The sequence below is a fragment of the Carcharodon carcharias genome, chromosome 1 (genome assembly GCF_017639515.1).
Source record: "Carcharodon carcharias isolate sCarCar2 chromosome 1, sCarCar2.pri, whole genome shotgun sequence".
NCBI lineage: Eukaryota > Metazoa > Chordata > Chondrichthyes > Lamniformes > Lamnidae > Carcharodon > Carcharodon carcharias.
The window spans coordinates 714,303-739,160 of NC_054467.1; the positions used below are offsets into that span (position 1 = coordinate 714,303).

General features: G+C 43.3%; 1 protein-coding gene across 1 annotated transcript; it reads left to right on the plus strand.

Annotated features, from left to right (window-relative positions):
- Window positions 1–2,686: 2,686 nt before the first annotated feature.
- Window positions 2,687–16,129, plus strand: smim19 (small integral membrane protein 19). The gene is made up of 3 exons (XM_041200013.1): window positions 2,687–2,898; window positions 3,859–3,983; window positions 14,450–16,129. The coding sequence occupies exons 1-3, from the start codon at window positions 2,759–2,761 to the stop codon at window positions 14,506–14,508; spliced, it is 324 nt and encodes a 107-aa protein (XP_041055947.1). The 5' UTR covers window positions 2,687–2,758; the 3' UTR covers window positions 14,509–16,129.
- The last annotated feature ends 8,729 nt before the right edge of the window (window positions 16,130–24,858 follow it).

Below are 24,858 nucleotides of genomic sequence, written 5' to 3' on the forward strand. Positions count from 1 at the left end.
CACAGAACTACTTGTGTGCCAAACAGCATAAGCAGCAAGTGGTGGACAGAGCTAAGCGATCCCACAACCAATGGATCAGATCTAAGTTCTGTAGTCCTGCCACATCCAGTTGTGAATGGTGGTGGGCAATGAAACAACTCACTGGAGGAGGAGGCTTCATAAATATCCCCATCCTCAATGATGGAAGAGCTCAGCACATCAGTGCAAAAGATAAGGCTGAAGCATTTGCTACAATCTTCAGCCAGAAGTGCCGAGTGGATGAACCATCTCAGCCTCCTCTGGAGGTCCCCAGCATCACAGATGCCAGTCTTCAGCTAATTCGATTCACTCCACATGATATCAAGAAATGGGTGAAAACACTGGATACTGCAAAGGTTATGGGCCCTGACAATATTCCAGCAATAGTATGCCCCAGAATATGCCGAGCCCTGAGCCAAACTGTACCAGTACAGCTACAACATTGGCATCTACCTGGCTATGTGGAAAATTGCCCAGGTATGTCCTGTACACAAAAAGCAGGACAAATCCAACCTGGCCAACTTACCGCCCCTTCAGTCTACTCTTGATCAACAGTAAAGTAATGGAAGGGGTCATCAACAGTGCTATCAAGCGGCATTTGCTTAGTAATAACCTGCTCACTAATGCCCAGTTTGGGTTCCGCCAGGGCCACTCAGCTCCTGACCTCATTACAGCCTTGGTTCAAACATGGGTAAAAGAGCTGAACTCCTGAGGTGAGGTGAGAGTGACTGTTCTTGACATCAAGGCAGCATTTGACTGAGTATGGCATCAAGAAGCCTTGGCAAAACTGGAGTCAATAGGAATCAGGTGAAAATCTCTCCACTGGTTGGAGTCATACCTAGCACAAAGGAAGAAGGTTGTGATTCTTGGAGATCTGTCATCTCAGCTCCAGGACATCACTGCAGGAGTTCCTCAGGGTAGTGTCCTAGGCCCAAACATGTTCAGCTGCTTCATCAATGACATTCCTTCCATCATAAAGTCAGAAGTGGGGATGTTCGCTGATGATTGCATAAGATTCAGCACCATTCATGACTCCTCAGATACTGAAGCAGTCCATGTCCAAATGCAGCAAGACATGGACAATATCCAGCCTTGGGCTAACTAGTGGCAAGTAACATTTGCACCACATGTCAGGCAATGAACATCTCCAAGAGAGAATCCAACCATCACCCCTTGATGTTCAATGACCTTGGGGTCACCATTGACCAGAAACAGAACTGGACTAGCCATATAAATACAGCAGCTACGAGGACAGGTCAGAGGCTACAAGTAACTCACCTCCTGACTCCCCAAAGCCCGTCCACCATCTACAAGGCACAAGTCAGGAGCGTGATGGAATACTTACCGCTTGCCTGGATGAGTGCAGCTCCAACAACAATCAAGAAATTTGACACTGTCCAGGACAAAGCATCCCATTTGATTGGCACCACATCCACAAATATTCACCCCCTCCACCACTGACACACAATAGCAGCAGTGTGTACCATCTACAAGATGCACTGCAGGAATTCAGCAAGGCTCCTTAGACAGCACCTTACAAACCCACAACCGCTACCATCTAGAAGGACGAGGGCAGCAGATACATGGGAACACCACCTCCTGAAAATTCCCCTCCAAGTCACTCACCATCCTGACTTGGAAATATATTGCTGTTCCTTCACTGTCACTGGGTCAAAATTCTGGAACTCCCTCCCTAACAGCACTGTGGGTTACCTACACCACATGGACTGCAGCGGTTCAAGAAGGCAGCTCACCACCACCTTCTCAAGGGCAACTAGGAGTGGGTAATAAATGCTAGCTGAGCCAGCAAAGCCCACATGCCATGAATGAATACTTTACAACTCGTCAAAATCTACCTTTTTAACTATCCTTTCAGCTAACTGTAAAACAAAGTGAATGCACCGGAAGTCGCGGCGGTTTTTCAATCCAGGTTGATAGGTCATGGTTCAGAAGGTCAGGGGTTATACTGTCCGTTTATTTGTTGATTCTGTTCCAATTCAGCTAATCCTTTACCCTTTTTAAACGCATCTGGTTCACTCATGTCCTTTAGGGAAGGAAATTTGCCATCTGGCCTTGCCTACATTTAACCCAAGACCCACAGCAATGTCGTTGACTCTTAACCGCCCTCTGAAATGGCCTAGAAGCCACTCAATTGTGCCAAACCGGGCCAGAGAAGTCGAAATACCAGATAAACTCGGGTCAAGGCTGCTGACCATAAGACATAGGAGCAGAAATTAGGCCATTCGGCCCATCGAGTCTGCTCCACCACTCAACCGCTTCTGACCGCCCCCTTCTCAAGGGGAATTCGGAATTGGCAATAAATGTTGGCTTTTAAATGCCAGCAACACATCTTATGAAAGAATAAAAATAAAACAGAAGCAGGTAACTCTTCCGAGCACAAACACATTTTCCATCAGTTCCTATTCAGATGAAGTTACATAGTTTGCCATTGTGAGATTTGAACTCTTGATCTTGGGGTTACAAGCCCAGTACCATAACCACTTGGCTATTTAGGCCAAGCCAGAAGCAGGTAACAGGCACTGATTTGCTGTAATATCAAACAAAAATATCTCCAATGAATTGGAACAGAATCAACAAATAAACGGACAGTATAACCCCTGACCTTCTGAACCATGACCTATCAACCTGGATTGAAAAACCGCCGCGACTTCCGGTGCATTCACTTTGTTTGACAGCAGCCCGAGTCGGAGGGAAGCAGGAGGCGAGCGGCCTGTCCAGGATGGCGGGAGCTGGCGCCGGCGCGGGCGCGGGAGCGGTGGCGGGGATGGACTATACGGTGCATGAGGCCTGGAACGATGCGACCAACGTTTATCTGATCGCCATTCTGGTCAGCTTCGGACTTCTGGTCTACGCGCGCAAGTGAGTAACCGGAACGAACCCCCCCATCTCCTCCCCCCCACCATGTCTCCCCACCCCTCTGGAACGTACCTCAAGATAAATCTGGAGGAATGGGTTCAGATGGGCCAACAATATCTCTTAAAGTTAAAAACAAAAATAAAAACAAAAAAACTGCGGATGCTGGAAATCCAAAACAAAAGCAGAATTACCTGGAAAAACTCAGCAGGTCTGGCAGCATCGGCGGAGAAGAAAAGAGTTGACGTTTCGAGTCCTCATGACCCTTCGACAGAACTTGCGTTCGAGTCCAAGAAAGAGTTGAAATATAAGCTGGTTTAAGGTGTGTGTGTGTGTGTGGGGGGGGGGGGGGGGGGGGCAGAGAGAGAGAGAGAGAAGTGGAGGGGGTTGGTGTGGTTGTAGGGACAAACAAGCAGTGATAGAAGCAAAACAAAAACAGAATTACCTGGAAAAACTCAGCAGGTCTGGCAGCATCGGCAGAGAAGAAAAGAGTTGACATTTCGAGTCCTCATGACCCTTCGATAGAAGCAGATCATCAAAAGATGTCAACAACAATAGAACAAAAGAACACATAGGTGTTAAAGTTGGTGATATTATCTAAACGAATGTGCTAATTAAGAATGGATGGTAGGGGACTCAAGGTATAGCTCTAGTGGGGGTGGGGGGAGCATAAAAGATTTAAAAATATTTAAAAATAATGGAAATAGGTGGGAAAAGAAAAATCTATATAATTTATTGGTAAAAAAAGGAAGGAGGAAACAGAAAGGGGGTGGGGATGGGGGAGGGAGCTCACGACCTAAAGTTGTTGAATTCAATATTCAGTCCGGAAAGCTGTAAAGTGCCTAGTCGGAAGACGAGGTGTTGTTCCTCCAGTTTGCATTGGGCTTCACTTAAAGTTATCCTGGCTTCTTATTTGATTTTGAACTTGACTAACTTCATAAGGTTAATCTAAAGTTTTAATTTTAGAAATAAAAGGAAGATCATGCGGATATTTACTGTGCCTCCGGCTGCTGATCCAACACCTGAGCCCAACTTTTATGACAACTTACAGAAAGTTCGTTTACGCCAACAGTTAGAGATGTACTACATTGGTAAGTATGTTTAGTGCTGATTTCCTAAAAATGTTTGAATTTTGAAAAGGCAAGTCTTAGTGTATGTATGTTTTTGGCCAACAATGGTAGAAAGCATCTTTGATTTTGAGGAATTAATTTTCAGTCTGTGGCATCGCTGGGAAGGCCAATATTTATTGCCCATCCCTATTTACCCTAAGAAAGCGGAAGTGCTGAGCCACCATTTTGAACCACTTCCTCTGTAGCAGTTTGATACAACTGAGCAGCTTTCAAGGTCCCTTCAGTGGGTAGTTAATGTGGGACTGGAATTTCTGTAATCTTGTCCATCGACGAGAGCAGGGGCTGCAGGTTAGATGAGTGAACTGACCATGGCTCCGTGATGCAGGGAACCATTAGAAGCGGAGGGAATAAACAGAAATGTAGTGGCAGTAGCGGACAGTATAGTCAGGGGGGGTGGACACAATTGTCTGCAACCAACATGAGATTTCACCTAGCAGCCAACAGACCATCAACATTAAGATGTAAGATTCGGAGAGCATGCCTATTGCTGTAAAATTTTACGTTTCAACACCCCATATGGAACATCGACCTGAGCAAGATCTACCAGCAGACATCCTTTGGATCAAGGAATGGGAAACATGGGAAGTCACTAATGAGTTCCTTGTGACAAACACCATCTGTTGAAAGGCAGTCTTTGAGCTACTACAGCGAGAATGACCCTTGCTAAATAGGTTCAGGAGAGGCCAAGGCCCCTGTGCAGACAACCTCCACCACTGGGGCCTCTATACAAACCCCTTTTCTACTTATGGAAAGACATAAACGATACTGCACATTACCAAGGAGTTCCTCTCTACAGACTAAGTGGTGGACGAATCACCTTAAACTCAGCAAATGAGGAGGCTATCACTTGGCTTTGGGGATTGGCATTCACTAAGTAAATCTGCAGCCAGAGTGAGAATCCAGAAGGCTGTGTTACTTGTCCGGTGCCAGTGTTTGGGACATCTACTCAGGGCTGGAGACGACCTTGCAGTGGGAAGGGAAAGATCCAGTTGTTATGGTCCATTTGGGTACCAACGACATAGCTAGGACTAGGAAAGAGGGTCTACTTGGGGATTATGAGCAGCTAAGGATAAATTAAAAAACAGAACCAGAAAGGTAATAATCCATAGATTACTGCCTGAGCCACGATGAAATTGGAGTCGGTTAAATAAGATTAGAGAGTGTTATGAAATTCAAACTTACCTTAGTGTTGAGAGTGGTGGTCAGGTACTTCAACTCCTGATGGACCTTGGAGCTTTTGTGCATGCGCAGACCGGGAGGGGGTTGCACATGCGCAGTTCAGCATTTTTACATTGTTGGTTCCAGAATGCCTGTGCAAGAAGAAAAACAGCATGAAAACCTTGGTCAGGTGACCAGGAGCAAGACACCAGCTACAAGATAGGTCCCAAAGGGGACAGAGAGAGGTCTGAAAAAAAAGTCCCAGAGAGGGGACAGGGACAGGAAAAGGTCCCAGTTCAGTTATAAAGAGAGGAGCAGAGAAACAAGCTTCAAACAGGAAAGGGCTGCGGGATGCAGACTTTAGGTGAAGAAGGCAGCCAAAGGTTGGTGACTTCAAGCTGTGGGCCCATTGGCGAAAAGGCACCCCTTTGGATCAGTTATGTCCTGTGCTTGTGAGTGGGTGATTGAGTGTATACTTGTGAATCCAGGGGAACAGAATCTCGGGAGACGAGATTGAAACCCTGTGATGTAGGCTGCCGTTGATGCAGTCCGAGTTGGAGCAACATTTGGAGAGAGTTCCAAGGCTAGATCTCCAAAGGTGAATACTGGAATCCCTCATGCGGGAACAAAGTTTCAGTGAAATTGGTTGGCTTAGGGTTATTGATGTTTGGGTGGGTTGTTGAGAAATTCATCTGCTCTTTAGTCAGTAGTATGGTGTGTCCGACCACGATTTGCCTCTTAATTCACATGTACCCCATGTTTACCCAATATGTTAGAGTATAAGATAGATATTGTAAATTGTTTTATCTTTCTGATCCGTATAGTGAAGTTTATTTTTGTTTGTTCAAAACCTGTGGAATCTTTTAGCTTTATTCACTTAATGTCTCTTATAGGAATGCAGCAAGACATCCTAACTTTTTTTATTCATTCACAGGATGTGGGCTTTGCTGGCTGGGTCAGCATTTATTGCCCATCCCTAATTGCCCTTGAGAAGGTGGTGGTGAGCTGCCTCTTTGAACTGTTGCAGTCCATGTGGTGTAGGTACACCCACAGTGCCGTTAGGAAGGGAGCTCCAGGATTTTGACCCAGCGACAGTGAAGGAATGGTGATATATTTCCAAGTCAGGATGGTGAGTGACTTGGAGGGGAACTTCCAGGTGGTGGTGTTCCCATGTATCTGCTGCCCTTGTCCTTCTAGGTGGTAGTGGTCATGGGTTGGAAGGTACTGTCTAAGGAGCTTTGGTGAATTCCTGCAGTGCATCTTGTAGATGGTACACACTGCTGCTATTGTGCATTGGTGGTGGAAGGAATGAATGTTTGTGGATGTGGTGTCAATCAAGTGGGTTGCTTTGTCCTGGACAGTGTCCAGCTTCTTCAGTGTTGTAGGCGCTGCACTCATCCAGGCAAGTGGGGAATATTCCATCACACTCCTGACTTGTGCCTTGTAGATGGTGGACAGGCTTTGGGGAGTCAGGAGGTGAGTTACTCGTCTTAGCTTCTGACCTGCTCTTGTAGCTACTGTATTTATATGGCTAGTCCATTTCAGTTTCTGGTCAATGGTAACCCCCAGGATGTTGATAGTGGGGGATTCGGCAATGATAATGCCATTGAACATCAAGGGGCGATGATTGGATTCTCTTTTGTTGGAGGTGGTCATTGCCTGACACTTGTGTGGTGCGAATGTTACTTGCCACTTGTCAGCCCAAGCCTGGATATTGTCCAGGTCTTGCTGCATTTGGACATGAACTCCTACTGAGGAGTCGCGAATGGCGCTGAACATAATGCAATCATCAGCGAACATCCCCACTTCTGACCTTATGATGAAAGGAGGGTCACTAATGAACTAGCTGAACATGTTTGGGCTTAGGACACTACCCTGAGGAACTCCTGCAGTGATGTCCTGGAACTGAGATGACTGACCTCCAACAACCACAACCACCTTCCTTTGTGCTAGGTATGACTCCAACCAGCGTAGAATTTTTCCCATTGACTCCAAGATGATTCCAGTTTTGCTAGGGCTCCTTGATGCCACACTCGGTCAATTGCTGCCTTGATGTCAAGGGCAGTCACTCTCACGTCACCTCGGGAGTCCAGCTCTTTTGTCCATGTTTGAACCAAGGCTGTAATGAGGTCAGGAGCTGAGTGGCCCTGGCGGAACCCAAACTGGGCATCAGTGAGCAGGTTATTGCTAAGCAAGTGCTGCTTGAAAGCACTGTTGATGAGCCCTTCCGTTACTTTACTGATGATCGAGAATAGACTGATGAGGCGGTAATTGGCTGGGTTGGATTTGTCCTGCTTTTTGTGTACAGGATATGGCTGGGCAATTTTCCACTTCGTCGATGCCAATGTTGTAGCTGTACTGGAACAGCTTGGCTAGGGGTGCGGCAAGTTCTGGAGCACAAATCTTTAGTACTATTGCTGGAATATTGTCAGGGCCCATAGCCTTTGCAGTATCCAGTGCCTTCAGCCATTTCTTGATATCACGTGGAGTGAATGGAATTGGCTGAAGACTGGCATCTGTGATGCTGGGGACCTCCGGAGGAGGCCTAAATGGTTCATCCACTTGGCACTTCTGGCTGAAGATTGTTGCAAATGCTTCGGTCTTATCTTTTGCACTGCTGTGCTGGGCTCCCCCATCATTGAAGATGGGGATATTTGTGGAGCCTCCTCCTCCAGTGAGTTGTTTCATCATCAACCATCATTCACGACTGGATGTGGCAGGAATGCAAAGCTTAGATCTGATCTGTTGGTTGTGGGATCGCTTAGCTCTGTCTGCTAATGCTGTTTATGCTGTTTGGCACGCAAGTAGTCCTGTTTTATAGCTTCACCATATTGACACCTCAATTTTAGGTATGCCTGATGCTGCTCCTGGCATGCCCTCCTGCACTCTTCATTGCACCAGGGTTGATCCCCTGGCTCGATGGTAACGGTAGGGAGTGGGAGATATGCTGGGCCATGAGGTTACAGATTGTGTTCGAATACAATTCTGCTGCTGATGGCCCACAGCGCCTCATAAATGTCTAGTCTTGAGTTGCTAGATCTGTTCAAAATCTATCCCATTTAACACGGTAGTAGTGCCACACAACATGATGGAGGGTATCTTCAATGTGAAGGTGGGACTTCGTCTCCACAATGACTGTGGTCACTCCTTCCGATACTGTCAAGGACAGATGCATCAGCGGCAGGCAGGTTGGTGAGGATGAAGTCAGGTATGTTTTTCTCTCTTGTTGGTTCCCTCACCACCTGCCGCAGACCCAGTCTAGCAGCTGTCCTTTAGGACTCGGCCAGCTCGGTCAGCCGTGGTGCTACCGAGCCACATTCGGTCATGGAATTGAAGTCCCCCACCTAGAGTACATTCTGTGCCCTTGCCATCCTCAGTGCTTCCTCCAAGTGATGTTCAACATGGAAAAGCACTGATTCATCAGCTGAGGGAGGGCGGTAGGTGATAATCAGCAAGAGGTTTCCTCGCCCATGTTTGACCTGACGCCATGAGACCTCATGGGGTCTGGAATTGATGTTAAGGACTCCCAGAGCAACTCCCTTCCGACTGTATACCACTATTCCGCCACCTCTGCTGGGTCTGTCCTGCCGGTGGGACAGGGCATACCCAGGAATGGTGATGGTTGTGTCTGGGACGTGATCTATAAGATATGATTCCATGAGGATGACTATGTCAGGCTGTTGCTTGACTAGTCTGTGAGACAGCTCTCCCAATTTTGGCACTAGTCCCCATATGTTAGTAAGGAGGACTTTGCAGGGTCAACAGGGCTGTGATCCAATTGCGATGAGGGCCAACATGTTACTTCCCTTCCTAATTACATGTTGCACCTGCATGCTAGCTTTTAGTGACTCGTGAACAAGGACCAGGCCCCTTTGGACAGCAACACTTCCCAACCTCTCTCCATTTAAGTAATATTCTGTCTTTCTGTTTTTTTTCTACCAAAATGGATAATTTCACCCACATTCGCATTATATTCTATCTGCCATGTTTTTGTTCATTCACTTAGCCCGTCCAAATCCCCTTGAAGCCTCCTTGCATCCTCCTCACAACTCACATTCCCTAGTTTTATGTCATCAGCAAATTTAGAAGTATTACATTTGGCCCTCACATCCAAATCATTTCTATAGATTGAACAGCTGTGGCCCAAGCACTGACCCTTGCAGTACCTCGATAGTAACAGTCTGCCATCATGAGAGTTACCTGTTTATTCCTTTTCTCTGTTTTCTGTCTGTTAACCAATTCTCAATCCGTAGCAGTATATTACCCCCCCCAAATCCCATGTGTTCTAATTTTGTTTACTAACCTGTGTGGAACCTTATCGAAAGCCTTCTGAAAATCCAAGTGCACCACATCCACTGGTTCTCATGGCACCTGTTCTAATTAAAGAGGGAGCTGTACATTGGAGTGGTCTTCACCTGAACCATGGTGAGACCAGTATCCTGATGAGTCGTATAACTAGGACAGTAGAGAGGGTTTTCAACTAAGTAGTGAGGGTGAGGGATCATGTGAGGGGAGGCGGTAGCATCGTGGTATTGTTATTGGACTAGTAATCCAGAAACACAAAGTAATTATCTGGAGACCTGGGTTCAAATCCCACCATGGCAGATGGTGAAACGAATTCAGTAAAAAATCTAATGATGACCACAGAACCATTGCTGATTGTCATAAAAACCTAAGTGGTTCACTAATGCCCTATAGGGAAGGAAATCTGGCCTACTTGTGACTCCAGACCCACAGCAATGCAGTTAACACTTAAAAGCGCTCTGAACGAGGGAAATTCGTGATGGGATATACATGCTGACATAGCCTTTGATGCCCATGTCCCTTGAATTATTTTTTTAATGTTTTAAATTAAAGGGAAAGGACAGGCAGTAGAGCAAGGTAGCGATACAGATAATAACCAGTGTGGCAGGAAAGGGCAGAGCATATAAACTTAAGAGAGCACCACCAGGTAAGGCCAGAGTTTTCAAGCATGGTAAAAATACAGAATTAAATGTACTATATCTGCACGCAACATTTGTAACAAAACAGATGAATTAAAAGCACTAATAGAAATAAACATGTATGCCCTGATAGCCATTTTAGAGATGTGATTGCAAGGTGACCAAGGCTGGGGCCTATATATTCAAAGTTATTTGACGTTTCGGAAGGACAGGAAGCTAGGAAAAGGTGGTGGGTAGTGTTGGTGATTATCGATAAGATCAGTACAGTAGTGAGAGATTACCTTAGTTTGGAAGATCAAGATGTAGAATCAGTTGAGGTAGAGATAAGAAATAGCAAAAGTAAGAAATCATTTGTGGTAATAGTTTATGGGCTCCCTAACAGTTACAATGTAGGGCAGAGTATACAGGAAGAACTAATGAGGGCTTGTAAGAAAATTACTGCGATAATCATGGGTGATTTTAATCTTCATGTAGATTGCTAATCTGACTCATCCAAAAATAGCCTGGAAGATGAGTCTGTGGGGTCTATCTGGAACAGTTTCTTGGAGCCGTACCTTCGCATGCCAACTGGGGAGCAGGCTATTTTCGATCTGGTAATATGCAATGAGGCAGGATTAATTAATTACATCATGGTAAAGAGCCTCTAGGCAACAGTGATCATAACATGATAGAATTTCACATTGTATTTGAGGGTGAGAATCTAAGACTAGTGTCCTAAACTTAAATAAAGGCGAATACAAAGACATGAGAACAGTGTTGGCTAAAGTGAACTGACAGAATACGTTAAAAAGTAGGATAGTTGAGAAGCAGAGGTAGGCATTTAAGGAGATATTTCATAATTCTCAGCAAAGATATATTCCATTAAGAAAGACTGTATGAGAAGTATGCACCACCCATACCTAACTAAGAAAGTTAAAGTTAAATTGAAAAGAAAGGTGAATAATTTTATGAAGATTAGTGGTAGGTCAGAAGATTGGACAGATTTTAGAAACCAGCAAAGAATGAGTTTTAAAAAGAGGAAAAAATTTGAGTATGAGAGGAAGCTAGCTAGAAATATAAAAATGGATAGTAAGAGTTTCTACAAGTATTTGCGAAGGGAAAGTGAGTATTGGTTCCTTAGAGAGTAAGATGGGGAATCAATAATGGGAAACGAGGAAATGGTGGATGAATTGAACAGGTATTTTGTCTGTCTTGACTGTAGAAGACACAAAACACATCCTAAGTATACTTGAAAATCAAGAAGTGAGAGAGGAAATTAGAACAATCACTGGGAAAAGACATTGGGGCAAACTATTAGAACTGAAGGCTGAGAAGTCTCCTGGACCTGATTGCTTGCATTCTAGGGTCTTAAAGAAGTGGCTGCAGAGATAATAGATGCATTGGCTGTGATCTTCCAAAATTCCCTCGATTCTGGAAAGGTCCCAGCAGATTGGAAAATCACTATTGTAACACCTCTATTCAAGAAAGGAGGGGACAGAAAGCAGGAATCTATAGGGAAAATGCTAGAATTCGTAATTAAGGAGGTAATAACAGGACATTTGGAAAATTATTATCCAGTCATGTTACAGACAGAAGGGGTTTTAACTTAAACAGCCCTGATTTCTCCTCTCTCCACTCGTCCATAAACAGAAAGGTGTTTTGATTTGCTTCTCCCTTGATAAGCGGTGGCGTATTTCCCAAACCCTCAGTTTTGGTGTGATCCAATTTCTAATAATAATCCCACAACAAACTTGTGATAGGATGAACTCCGAAGGTTAGTTAATTTGCACACAATCAAACACGGGAGATGGATAGCAACGTTGCCTCCTTTTCATTTTTAAAATAAAAGAGGGATAGAGAAAGAAAGTTTTATAGGGCAAAGACCACAGAGAAAAGAATTATTGTTTTATGTGTGTCCAGAATCAATGTCCGATGGTGTATTGCTTCAGAGGTTGCAGGCTGAACTGATGCCTGTAGAATTGACTTACAGGATGAGGTAGGCACATGGAGATGAAATCAGTCTTACAGGTGATGGTATAGAAGTTCCAGAAAAGACAGTGTAGATGAGGCCAGCCATTCAACCTGGACAAAGCCCCTATACCTAGCTGCTGCTGGGTAGATGGAAAGATGACAGACTGAGCTTTGCAGCTCCACAAGGAAATATTACTGGTTCTACCAGCTAGGGGATCATGTCACATGACTCTCACCACTCCACTTTGGCTTTGACAAAGGGTGTGTATCTGTTTGTCTGGGTCCCTGAGATTGTTAATGTTCCAAACATTAAGTCTTAAAGGGAAATTGCAGGGTTCTTTGTCCTAGGAGACGAATGGGTTCTGGTTGGCCAGGCCTGGCTTATGAACTGTAGATGGCCTTTGTATAGTTCTCTTTCAATTTGGTCTCTGCAGCCCACAGGAATTGTTGGCGACTCTTCAGAGATAATGAGGCCCAAACTTCTGTGATACTGCCCTGGTAGCTCTTTTGTTTAGGGCCACAGACAGACATAGCTTTAAACATTTTAAAAGATCATTCTTCAGATTTTTAAATTTTAGAAATTAGCCATGAGGATATATAGATATATAAAAATAGATTTTATAAAAATATGGAGTGTGAGTCAAGTTTGAGTTAAATAGATTTTTGATTGACAAAGCAGCCGGGAGTTATTGGGTGGGGGGGAATGGGGGGCAGACAGGAAAGTGGAATTGAGGCCACAATTAGATCACCCGTGAACTTATCAAATGGTCGAGGGGCTGAATGGTCTACGTCTGCTCCTAATTCTTGTATCCCAACAACCCTTGGAGATTTCTGAATTCTTCTATTTCAGGCCTCTTAAAGCATCTCCGATTTTAATTGCCCTACATTGGCAGCTCTGCCTTCGACTGCCTGCACTCTAAAGTCTGGAATTCCCTCCCTAAATTTCTCTGCCTCGCTACTTACTCCTTTAAAGTGCACCTTAAAACCTATCTTTTTGACCAAACTTTGACTTCTGCCCTAATATTTCCTTATGTGGCTCAGTGTCAAATTTTGTTTCATAATGCCTCTGTGAAGAGCTTCAGGACATATTATTGTGTTAAAGGTGCTTTATAAATACATGTTGTTGTTGTTGTTGTTATTGGGCCAAGCACTTAAGAATGGTAAGTTTCTTTCTCAAAAATACTTTAGTAAATCAGTTGTGCTTTTTGCGATTTTATTGTTACCAGTTTTTCCAAATTTATTTGTGAAATTACCTCAAATTTTCAAATTGCTATTGGGTTCTGAATTCATGTTCTTTGAACTATTATTCCAGTAACATATCTGCCAGAAAGAGAAACTGCTGGAAAAACTCAGCAGGTCTGACAGCATCTGTGGAGAGAAAAACAGTGTTGATGTTTCAAGTCCTTATGACTCTTGTTCAGCTCAGCTTTTAAAAATATTTGTAAATATTACAATTATTTTTAATGCTTGAAATATTTCTCTATTTGTTACCTTTGTCCCTCCAACAAGAGCGAATCCAACCATCGACCCTTGATGTTCAATGGCACCACAATCACTGAATCCCCCACTATCAACATCCTGAGGGTTACCATTGAGCAGAAACTGAACTGAACTAGCCACATAAATACTGTGGCTACAAGAGCAGGTCAGAGGCTAGGAACTGTGCAACAAGTAACTCACCTGACTCCCCAGAGCCTGTCCACCACCTACAAGGCACAAGTCAGGAGTGTGATGGAATACTCCCCACTTGCCTGGATGGGGACTACTCCAACAACACTCGAGCTTGATACTGTCCAAGACAAAGTAGCCCCCTTGATTGGCACAAACATTCACTCCCTCCATCAACAACACACAGTAGCAGCAGTGTGTATCATTTACAAGATGCCCTGCAGGAATTCACCAAGGCTCCTTCAACAGCACCTTCCAAACCCACTGCTACCATCTAGAAGGACAAGGGCAGCAGATAGATGGGACAATCACCACCTGGAAGTTCTTCTCCAAGCCACTCACCATCCTGACTGGGAAATATATCACTGTTCCTTCACTGTCACTGGGTCAAAATCCTGGAACTCCCTTCCTAACAGCACTGTGGGTGTACCTACACCACATGGACTGCAGCAGTTCAAGGCGGCAGCTCACCACCACCTTCTCAAGGGCATCTAGGCATGGGCAATAAATGCTGGCCCAGCCAGTGAAGCCCACATTATGTGAATGAATAATTTTAAAAAAAATTTTAAATGTGGCTGCTACAGTTGTACTTTGAGCTTGGAAGGTGAATGCAAAATTTACATTACACGGCAAACATTTTATTTTTAAAAAGTAAGACTTTTTATAAATTTAAAATCTATTTTAACTAATTATTTTATATTGTTTCAGCACGAAAGTATGATCAACAGCAAGGGCAATCGGATAGTGTGCAGCTTACAGTGGACTGAGACTGTTAGTCACAGCATGGTATCACAAAGCTACTATTGATACTTAAGTAGAAATGACAAACTAAAGAGACTGAATCGAAGATGGAACCAGTAAAAAGGAACAACTAAAATATTGGAAGCCTGAAATCAAAGCAGAAAATGTTGGAATTTGGAACTTAATGTTCACTCCTTACAAAACAAATATACTGGAGAGTTAGGATTGCTACTCAATGTTGATCTGTTTTTCCAATCCTGCAACTAAGTCTCCAAGTCATCTGTTTTATAAAAAAAAGTGATGCATGTCAATACTGTTAATTAAATAAGTTTCTTCCCCAAAGAAACATGATAAGGGAAGACAAGATCTCCAGTGCACTCAGGTGTTTGCACGACTGCTTCTCTGACCTCATGATAACAAAAGCATTAGTAATTAAGCAGTATGAGCAGAAGTAGACCATACGACTCCTCGAGCCTGCTTCACTATTCATTATGATCGTGACTGAGTTTCTATCTCAACCCCACTTTCCCTCCCTTAACCCATATCCCTTGATTCCCTGAGAAATCAAAAACTATCAATCTTGGTCTTGAATATATTCAATAGAGCAGCCATAACCCTCTGGGAGGACTGGTACAGGTCGATAGGTGACATACATTGGACAGGATTCAATTATTCAAAATAACTTTTAACGATCGTTGGAGATAAAGGTCGTTTGCTTTCAGTTAAGAGGAATCTCGAAGAGTTTTATATTAAGCTCTCTTTTAACAGAACATCCTCTAATTCTATGTATGGAGTTTGGTTTTAAGGGTTTTATTTTAGCTGAAATACAGTACAACTTCATCTTACTCATTATTGGTGTGAGGATTCTTATTGTTACTTAGTGTTTGAAAGTTAGCTCCTTTTTAAATAATTTGTAATTGGATTTTTTAACAGAACTGTGTTAAGCCAGAATGATGTTCAAGTAGAAAGAAATAACGTTAACTGAATATGGCTTTTAGAAATAATTGTAAATGTTACAATTATTTTTAATGCTTAAAATATTTCTCTATTTGTTCCTTTTGTTCCTCTGTCCTTTTCGGTCCTGGTATAGCCACAGGCATTCATGGCCTGGTGGCAGTTTGTGAAATGAGAATTTGGGCAATGTTCTTGTGCTCAATAACCTTGGCACCATCTAAGTTAAGCTCACTCGTGCTGCAGATGTTTTTCAGCTGGGGCAAGTGGATAGTGAGCAAGAGTGAGAATTCCATCTAAGTTTGTTTGCTGCCCTAAAGCCCATTGTAGCACCTTCCAAATGCTGCATTGACAGTAATTGACTAATTTGAGCCAAATCAGAGATTCTGGTTTGTATGGTTGAGTACTGCATTATCTGGTATATTTACCAAGTGGGGCATTGGAAGCTTTTTATATACTAAATTACTAAATACGTGATGGTGAAGTTATGTTTATGTCAGTAAACTTTTCTAAATGGTGGCTTAATTTTAGTTCATAATTTACTTCAAACTTCACAGCTAACAGAAAGCAGCAGTTTCCTCCACATACGCGTCCACATATTACACTTAAACCAGTGTTGATTCGACTGGATCAGAGTATATGCTTTACTTGTGAAATGCTGACAAATGTGATTACTAATAAATGATTTCAAAGCGCTGTATGTTATGATGTGAAATTTTTAAAAATAATGTAGATGTGCTCTTTTAAGTCTACTTGTTTGGATGAGGGAACCAAATGTAATATTTCCAAGTTTGCTGATGACACAAACCTTGGTCGGAATGTGAGCTGTGAGGAGGGTGTTAAGAGGCTTCAAGGTGATTTAGACAGGCTCAGCGAGTGGGCAAATACATGGCAGATGCAGTATAATGTGAATAAGTGTGAAGTTATCCACTTTGGTAGGAAAAACAGAATGGCAAAGTATTATTTAAATGATGGATTGGGAAATGTCGATGTACAAAGGGAGCTGGGTGTCCTTGTACAATCATTTAAAGCAAGCATGCAGGTGCAGCACGCAGTTAAGAAGGCAAATGGTATGTTGGCCTTCATTGCGAGAGGACTTGAGTACAGGAGCAAGGATGTCTTATTGCAACTGTACAAGGCCTTGGTGAGACCACACCTGGAGTATTGTGTGCAGTTTTGGTCCCCTTACCTAAGAAAGGATATACTTGCCATACAGGGGGTGCAGCGAAGTTTAATCAGACTGATTCCTGGGATGGCAGGATTGTTGTATGAAGAGAGATTGGGCTGACTAGGCCTGTATTCACTGTAGTTCAGAAGAATGAGAGGAGATCTCATTGAAACATATAAAATTCTGACACGGATGAACAGACTGAATGTAGGGATGATGTTTCCTTTGGCTGGGGGGGGGAGGATTTAGAACAAGGGATCCCAGTCTCAGGATATGGCGGGGTAGGCCATTTAGCGCTGAGATGAGGAGAAACTTCTTCACTCAGAGGTTGGTGAACCTGTGGAATTCTCTACCACAGAGGCTGTGGCGGCCAAGTCACTGAATATATTTAAGAAGGAAATAGATAGATTTCTAGACTCTAAAGGCATCAAGGGGTATGTGGAGAGGGTGGAAGTACGATGTTGAGATAGAGGATCAGACATAATCATATTGAATGGTGGAGCAGGCTGGAAGAGCCGAATGACCTACTCCTATTTTCTCTGTTTCTCCTTTCTGGTCTCCACACAGTGCTGCACATGGATAATGTGGATAAAGTGCCACATCAAAGGTCATTGCGGAAAATAAAAGCTCATGTTCTCTCGGTCAGTTCTGTGATCTTCTGCTCCCAACTGGAAAGCAGTCTTCAGTTTCACATTCAGTCCATGCCTGGCAGCTCAAAGCTGGTACTTTTTAACTCTTTCCAAACCACAACCCATGTGCATGATCAGTCATATTCTTGAATTCTGATTGACTTGGGCAGTGCATGATCAGTCCCTGACTGGTTTAGGTGGTGCGTGATTGGTTTCCTGAAGGTCATCTATTGATGTCATTTCCTGTTGTCTCCTGACTGTCCCTCTAATGTGTCAATTATTAAAATAAGAGAGGGTATGATGTCAGTACTGCTCAGTGATTGGGCGCATTGTACCAAGAGCCTAATTTTGTGTAGATATCACTATCATATGTCTTGTAGAACTCCCATTAAGACAGGCACTTATCAAGGTGTTTTGCTTGAGAGAACTGCTTAACTATTATATGTTTTTGTAGTATCTGCCTGTGTTGGTACAAGTTAATTAAAAATAGTAAATGAGTACAGAGTGGTGCATAGCTGTACAGAAATTACATAAAGCCTATGTAAAATAAAACATATAAAATCAGTGCATAAAGATGATTGGTCTGTTAGTGTTAAGGGAGCAAGATGTACTTAACTTACAACATCATAATTACATGTTCATAAGGAATAACAGTCACAAGAACTACATAGCTACAAAAACTATTACAGAACTTAACTCTAAGCTAACAGAAGGAAAGTGACTGCTCTTTTTACAATACTAAACTAATTCTGAGGAAATAGGACTAACTGTTTCGAACCATGCAGCTGTTTTACTTCACACAATGGGCTTTTGAATTTTGGGGATTGCAAATTGATAAATTTTAATTGCTAGAGAGTATGATGGTTCCAGACTAGGACTGCTCAACTTTGAGATCTTTGCAACACTGACTTGGGGCCATGTGGTGTTTCTCACTTGTCAAGTGTGGATGCGACTGCTAACAAGAACCTAGTCATGAGATCTACTAATGTCCTAAATTGACTACAATTCAGCAGAATATCATAGGGTTAATTGATTAATGTACTTTGGTTGATTGATAATTACACACAACTAAACTGCAAACTGATTGCAAATAATTATTAAATGTAAAGTTTTATAGAGTGTGTAGTTGAGAATTTTGTTCAGGTGGGAATTCAGTGCAGAGGGGCAAAGAGGTTCTTTTTCTACTCTTTTTCAGCATCCAGTAGTTTGTGAGTTTTCTTCTTTTGTCTCCATGCTAGATGAGTGCAAGTTTCTGTTACTTTATCTGTGCAAATTATTAACTAATTGATTAATTAAATGAAGAAGTTTGGACAGGAATAGCAGGGCTGGAGGTGTGTCATGACTGCAGCATGTGGGAACCTGTGGAATGCACTGCAATCCCAGATAACCATATCTGCAGTACGTGTCTGCAGCTTAGGCAACTTCGGCTCCAAGTTGCTGAGCTGGAGTCTAGTTCCAGACATTGAGGGCATCAGGGCTGGTGAGAGCTACCTGGACAGTTTGTTCCAGGAGGCAGTCACACCTCTTAGGTTAGGCAGAACTTTAGAGGTGGTCAGGGACAGGGGTGTGTGACTGTGTGTCAGGCAGCTACGGGGAATCAGTATGAAGTGATGGAGGAGCCTCAACCCCTGACTTTATCTAGCAGGTATGAAGTGATTGCTACTAGTGTGGATGAGGAGAAGGACTGCAACTTGGATGACAGCACTGGACATGGCACCATGGTGAAGGATGCCATTCACGTGAGGGGAGTGAAGAGGAATGAGGTACTGATAGGAGACAGTATAGGCAGGAGGATAGATACTATTCTCTGTAACCATTGTTATGACCACAGACGGTGTTAGTTGCTGCGCAAACCAAATCCCAGAGGGAAAAACTTGGTTTACAGACCATACGCCTTTTTTGTATTCTGAAAACGAGAAGGGGACCTACTGTTCTCAGCAGTAAGAAGTCCGGTAACAATTTTGGGATTTTAAAAATTGATGGTAAAAGTTTTATTAACAAGAATAAAAGAAAACTTAAGCACACAAGATTACAGATATAAAAAAAAAATAAAAACAAAAAAACTGCGGATGCTGGAAATCCAAAACAAAAACAAAAACAGAATTACCTGGAAAAACTCAGCAGGTCTGGCAGCATCGGCAGAGAAGAAAAGAGTTGACGTTTCGAGTCCTCATGACCCTTCGACAGAACTTGAGTTCGAGTCCAAGAAAGAGTTGAAATATAAGCTGGTTTAAGGTGTGTGTGTGGGGGGCGGAGAGAGAGAGGTGGAGTGGGGGTGTGGTTGTAGGGACAAACAAGCAGTGATAGAAGCAGATCATCAAAAGATGTCAACAACAATAGTACAAAAGAACACATAGGTGTTAAAGTTGGTGATATTATCTAAACGAATGTGCTAATTAAGAATGGATGGTAGGGCACTCAAGGTATAGATCTAGTGAGGGTGGGGAGAGCATAAAAGATGTAAAAAAAAAAAGAAAAAAATGGAAATAGGTGGGAAAAGGAAAATCTATATAATTTATTGGAAAAAAAAGAAAAGGAAGGGGGAAACAGAAAGGGGGTGGGGATGGGGGAGGGAGCTCACGACCTAAAGTTGTTGAATTCAATATTCAGTCCAGATGGCTGTAAAGTGCCTAGTCGGAAGATGAGGTGTTGTTCCTCCAGTTTGCGTTGGGCTTCACTGCAGCAAGCCAAGGACAGACATGTGGGCAAGAGAGCAGGGTGGAGTGTTAAAATGGCAAGCGACAGGGAGGTTTGGGTCATTCTTGCGGACAGACCGCGAGTGTTCTGCAAAGCGGTCGCCCAGTTTACGTTTGGTCTCTCCAATGTAGAGGAGACCACATTGGGAGCAACGAATGCAGTAGACTAAGTTGGGGGAAATGCAAGTGAAATGCTGCTTCACTTGAAAGGAGTGTTTGGGTCCTTGGACGGTGAGGAGAGAGGAAGTGAAGGGGCAGGTGTTGCATCTTTTTCGTGGGCATGGGGTGATGCCATAGGAGGGGGTTGAGGAGTAGGGGGTGATGGAGGAGTGGACCAGGGTGTCCCAGAGGGAGCGATCCCTACGGAATGCCGATAGGGGGGGGTGAAGGGAAGATGTGTTTGGTGGTGGCATCATGCTGGAGTTGGCGGAAATGGCGGAGGATGATCCTTTGAATGCGGAGGCTGGTGGGGTGATAAGTGAGGACAAGGGGGACCCTATCATGTTTCTGGGAGGGAGGAGTAGGCGTGAGGGCGGATGCGCGGGAGATGGGCCGGACACGGTTGAGGGCCCTGTCAACGACCGTGGGTGGAAATAAATTATATAGATTTTCCTTTTCCCACCTATTTCCATTTTTTTTTCTTTTTTACATCTTTTATGCTCTCCCCACCCCCACTAGATCTATACCTTGAGTGCCCTACCATCCATTCTTAATTAGCACATTCGTTTAGATAATATCTCCAACTTTAACACCTATGTGTTCTTTTGTACTATTGTTGTTGACATCTTTTGATGATCTGCTTCTATCACTGCTTGTTTGTCCCTACAACCACACCCCCACTCCACCTCTCTCTCTCTCTCTCTCTCCGCCCCCCACACACACACCTTAAACCAGCTTATATTTCAACTCTTTCTTGGACTCGAACTCAAGTTCTGTCAAAGGGTCATGAGGACTCGAAACGTCAACTCTTTTCTTCTCCGCCGATGCTGCCAGACCTGCTGAGTTTTTCCAAGATTACAGATACTCAGTTAAACTTAGTCTTACAAAACATTCCCCCCGAAAAGACTCTCTACTTGGTCAGACCTGCAATTAAATACCTTCCAGGCAACACTCCCTTATAGATGTTTAACTATAAAAAATCCAGTAATATTACCCAAGGCAAACTGCTGCAGCTTCAGTAAAGCCATACCACATGACCTGTAACTCTCTTCCACACTTGTGAAAATCCAAACTTCAAAATAAAACTGCTGTTTGTATCCCAAAGCTTTTCTGGCTTGACTTGATGGTTGATTCAAACTGCATCCTCTCTCAGCCACATCTCCAGCTGCTATATCTCACAGCTCCAGCTCAACAGCTACAGCCCAAAACAGCTACCTTAAACTCTCAACTCTAAAATACCTTTTGTCCCCTTTCATCTCAGGATCCATTGTTCTCACACGTCTTCAAAACTCAAATCCTAATAAGATTTTTCATGTCTTGTTTTTGCTTTCAAGTTAATAAAATATAATACCCCCACTTCTATTTATCTATGGAAGTTCTGCAAGATGCAAACATGTTTCTTTTCACTTCTGACTCCTCTGATAATTAAACAAATTCTCAACTTATCTAAAAATGCAAATGTTAGATCCAACCTGTTTACTTGTAACTCAAAGTTAACACCTATTTTTTTCATGTTTTAACACAACCCCCCCATCCCCGACAACCTGTCTCCTGTTAATCTCTGCCCAGCTGAATTAAACGCGCACATAGAACCACACAGCCTTTTCACAGAATAACACAATATTCCCCAAAAATATTTTTTAAAAGTCAATTTCTCTCACTGTGACCTGGAACTCTGAAGGTTGTGTTGCCAGTACAGTGCTAGGGTTAAGGACAAAGCTGGAGAGGAGCTTGTGGGAGGGGGAGGAGTTGTTGTAGTCCTGTAGTCCACATGCAAACCAAAGACAGAGGTAGAAACAGGAATGATGTTCTGCTAAGAGAATTTGAGGAGTTAGGGTCCAAATTCAACAACATCAAAAGTAATCATCTCTGGTTCCCTGAGTTGTGCTAATTGGCATAGGGTAAAGCAGATTAGAGAGTTAAACATATGTCTCAGAGTGGTGGGAAGAAGGGGTTTCAATGCATGTGGCACTGGCATTAGTACCTAGGGAAGAGTGAGCTATTCCATTGGGATGGGCTCCATTTGAAATGGGCTAGGCCAATCGTACAACAAGGGAGGGGAGGGTGAAGGATGATTTAGAAATCCAAATGGGACAGGAAGGGAAAAGAGATTTTAACAAAAAATATATATTGACGAATAAGGTCATTGCAGGGAATAGATGTACAAAACTCAAATTAAAAATCTTTATCTGAATGCACAAAGCATCTGCAATAAGACAGATTAACTAGTGGCACAAATAGAGGTAAATGTTTTAGATCTAATCGTCATTAAAGAGACATAGTTACAAGGTGATCAAGGTTGGGAAGTAAATATTCCAGGGTACACAATATTTCAGAAAGACAATGGCAAAGGAGGTGCAGTAACCCTGATAGTAAAGAATGACATAAGGACATTAATGAGAAAGGATCTGGCCTCATAAGATCATGAATTAGCATGAATGGAAATTCGGAATAACAAGAGTCAGAAAACACTGGTGGGAGTAGTTTATAGGCACCTTAACAGTAGTTATACCATTGGGCAGAGTATTAAACAAGACATTATTGGAGCTTGTAACAAAGGCAATGTAATAATTGTGGGGGACTTTAATCTTTATAATAAATGGGACAATCAAATCAGCAAGAATGGTCTAGATGAGTTTGCAGAATGCTTTTGTGACAGTTTCTTGGAGCAATCTATGGTGAAACTGACCACAGATAAAGATATCTAAGATCTAGTGTTGTGTAAGGAAGTAGGGTTAATTAATAATGTCGTAGTAAAAGATCCTCTGGGAATTAGTGGTCATAATACCATTGAATTCCATGTTAAGTTTGAAAGTGACATACTCCAATCGCAAACAAGAATCTTAAATTTAAACAAAGCCAATTACATAGATATGAGAGAAGAACAAAGGGCGGTAGTGAGAAGTGACTGAGAAGCATTCTGGGAGAAGTCAGCACAGTCACCGCAACTCAGAAGGGGATCGAGGAGGACCCACTGTAAAAGAAGGGAATTGTCCCAAACATTACATTGCTGTAGTGTTTCCATCCCTCCATTCTTCTCAAACCAAAAAAAAAGAGGGAGAGGTAGTACCTTCAGGAGTGCACCAGACCTGCGAGGGACACTCTTTTGAAAGTGGATTTAAAAGTAAAAGCAGCTGATTGGTGAGTAAATCCTGGTAAGTTTTTTTTCAATCTATTAAAGTAATTCATTGCTTAGTACTGAGGTAGGAGCTTAAAAAAAGTATAGGGTAGTACTGTACAAGTATAATTAGTCAAGAAACAAGGTTCCGAGCTAACATATAACTCCGAGCTAGAATATTTTTTAAGGGAGTAACTAGCTTAATCGAGAGGGACGTCATGGCAGGAGAACTCAGACCCGTGATATGCTCCTCCTGCAGCATGTAGGAAATGAGGGACGCTCCATGTGTGCAGAAGGTGTCCAAATGCAGCTTCTAGCTAACCGGATTTCGGAGCTGGAGCTGCAGAAGGACTCATTGTGGAGCATCCGCAGTGTTGAGCAAGTCGTGGATAGCACATTTAGCGAGGTGGTTATACTGCAGGTGAAGATAACACAGGCAGAAAGGGAATGGGTGACCATCAGGAACTGTAAAAGACTCAGGAAGGTAGTGCAGGAGTCCCCTGTGGTCTTCCCCCTCTCTAACAGATATACCACTTTGGATACTGTTGGGGGGATGGCCTCTCATGGGGAAAGCAGCAACAGCCAAGTTCACAGCATTGTGGGTGGCTCTGCTGCTCAGAGGGTTGGGAGGGAAACAAGTGGCAGGGCTATAGTGATAGGGAATTCAATAGTTAGGGGCACAGACAGACGCTTCTGTGGCCGCAAACGTATGTTGCCTCCCTGGTGCCAGGGTCTGGGATGTCATGGAGCGGCTGCAGGACATTCTGGGGGGGAAGGTAAGTAGCCAGTAGTCGTGGTACACATTGGTACCAACAACATAGGTAAACTAAGGGATGAGGACCTGCAAGCTCAGTACAAGGAGTTAGGAGATAAATTAAAATGCAGGACCTCAAATGTAGTAATCTCAGGATTACTCCCAGTGCCACGCGCTAGTGAGAGCAGGAATAAGAGGATAGACCAAATGAACGCGTGGCTGGAGAGACGGTGTAGCCGGGAGGGATTCAGATTCTTGAGGCACTGCGACCGGTTCTCAGGAAGGTGGGACCTGTACAAACTGGATGGGCTGCACCCAGGCAGAGCTGGGACCAGTGTCCTTGCGGGGGCTTTTGCTAGTTCTGTTGGGGAGTATTTAAACTAGTGTGGCAGGGGGATGGGATCCCAGGAGTAGGTTCAGATAGGTCAGACTCAGATCAGAAAACTGGAGGTAGAACATTAGCGAGGGATGTTGTGATAGACATGGAGTTACAGGAGAGGCAAAGTTTATAAAATATCCAGCAAGGGAAATTGACAGGGTTAAACTGTTTATACTTCAATGCAAGGAGTGTTACAAACAAGGTGGATGAGTTAAGGGCACAGGTAGAGACACATGGCAGCAGGATGTCATTGCTATAACAGAGACCTGGCTAAAGGAGGTACAAAACTGGCAGCTTAATATCCCTGGTTATAGAGTCTTCAGACACGATAGAGTAGGAGATAAAAAAGGAGGGGGGTTAGCACTAATGGTTAATGAATCAATTCCAGTTGTGAGAAGGAATGATATACTAAATGGGTCAACAAACGAGGCTTTATGGATTGAGCTCAGAAATAAAAAAGAGACAGTCACACTACTGGGAGTATACTACAGACCCCCAAATAGTGAAAGGGAGATAGAAGAA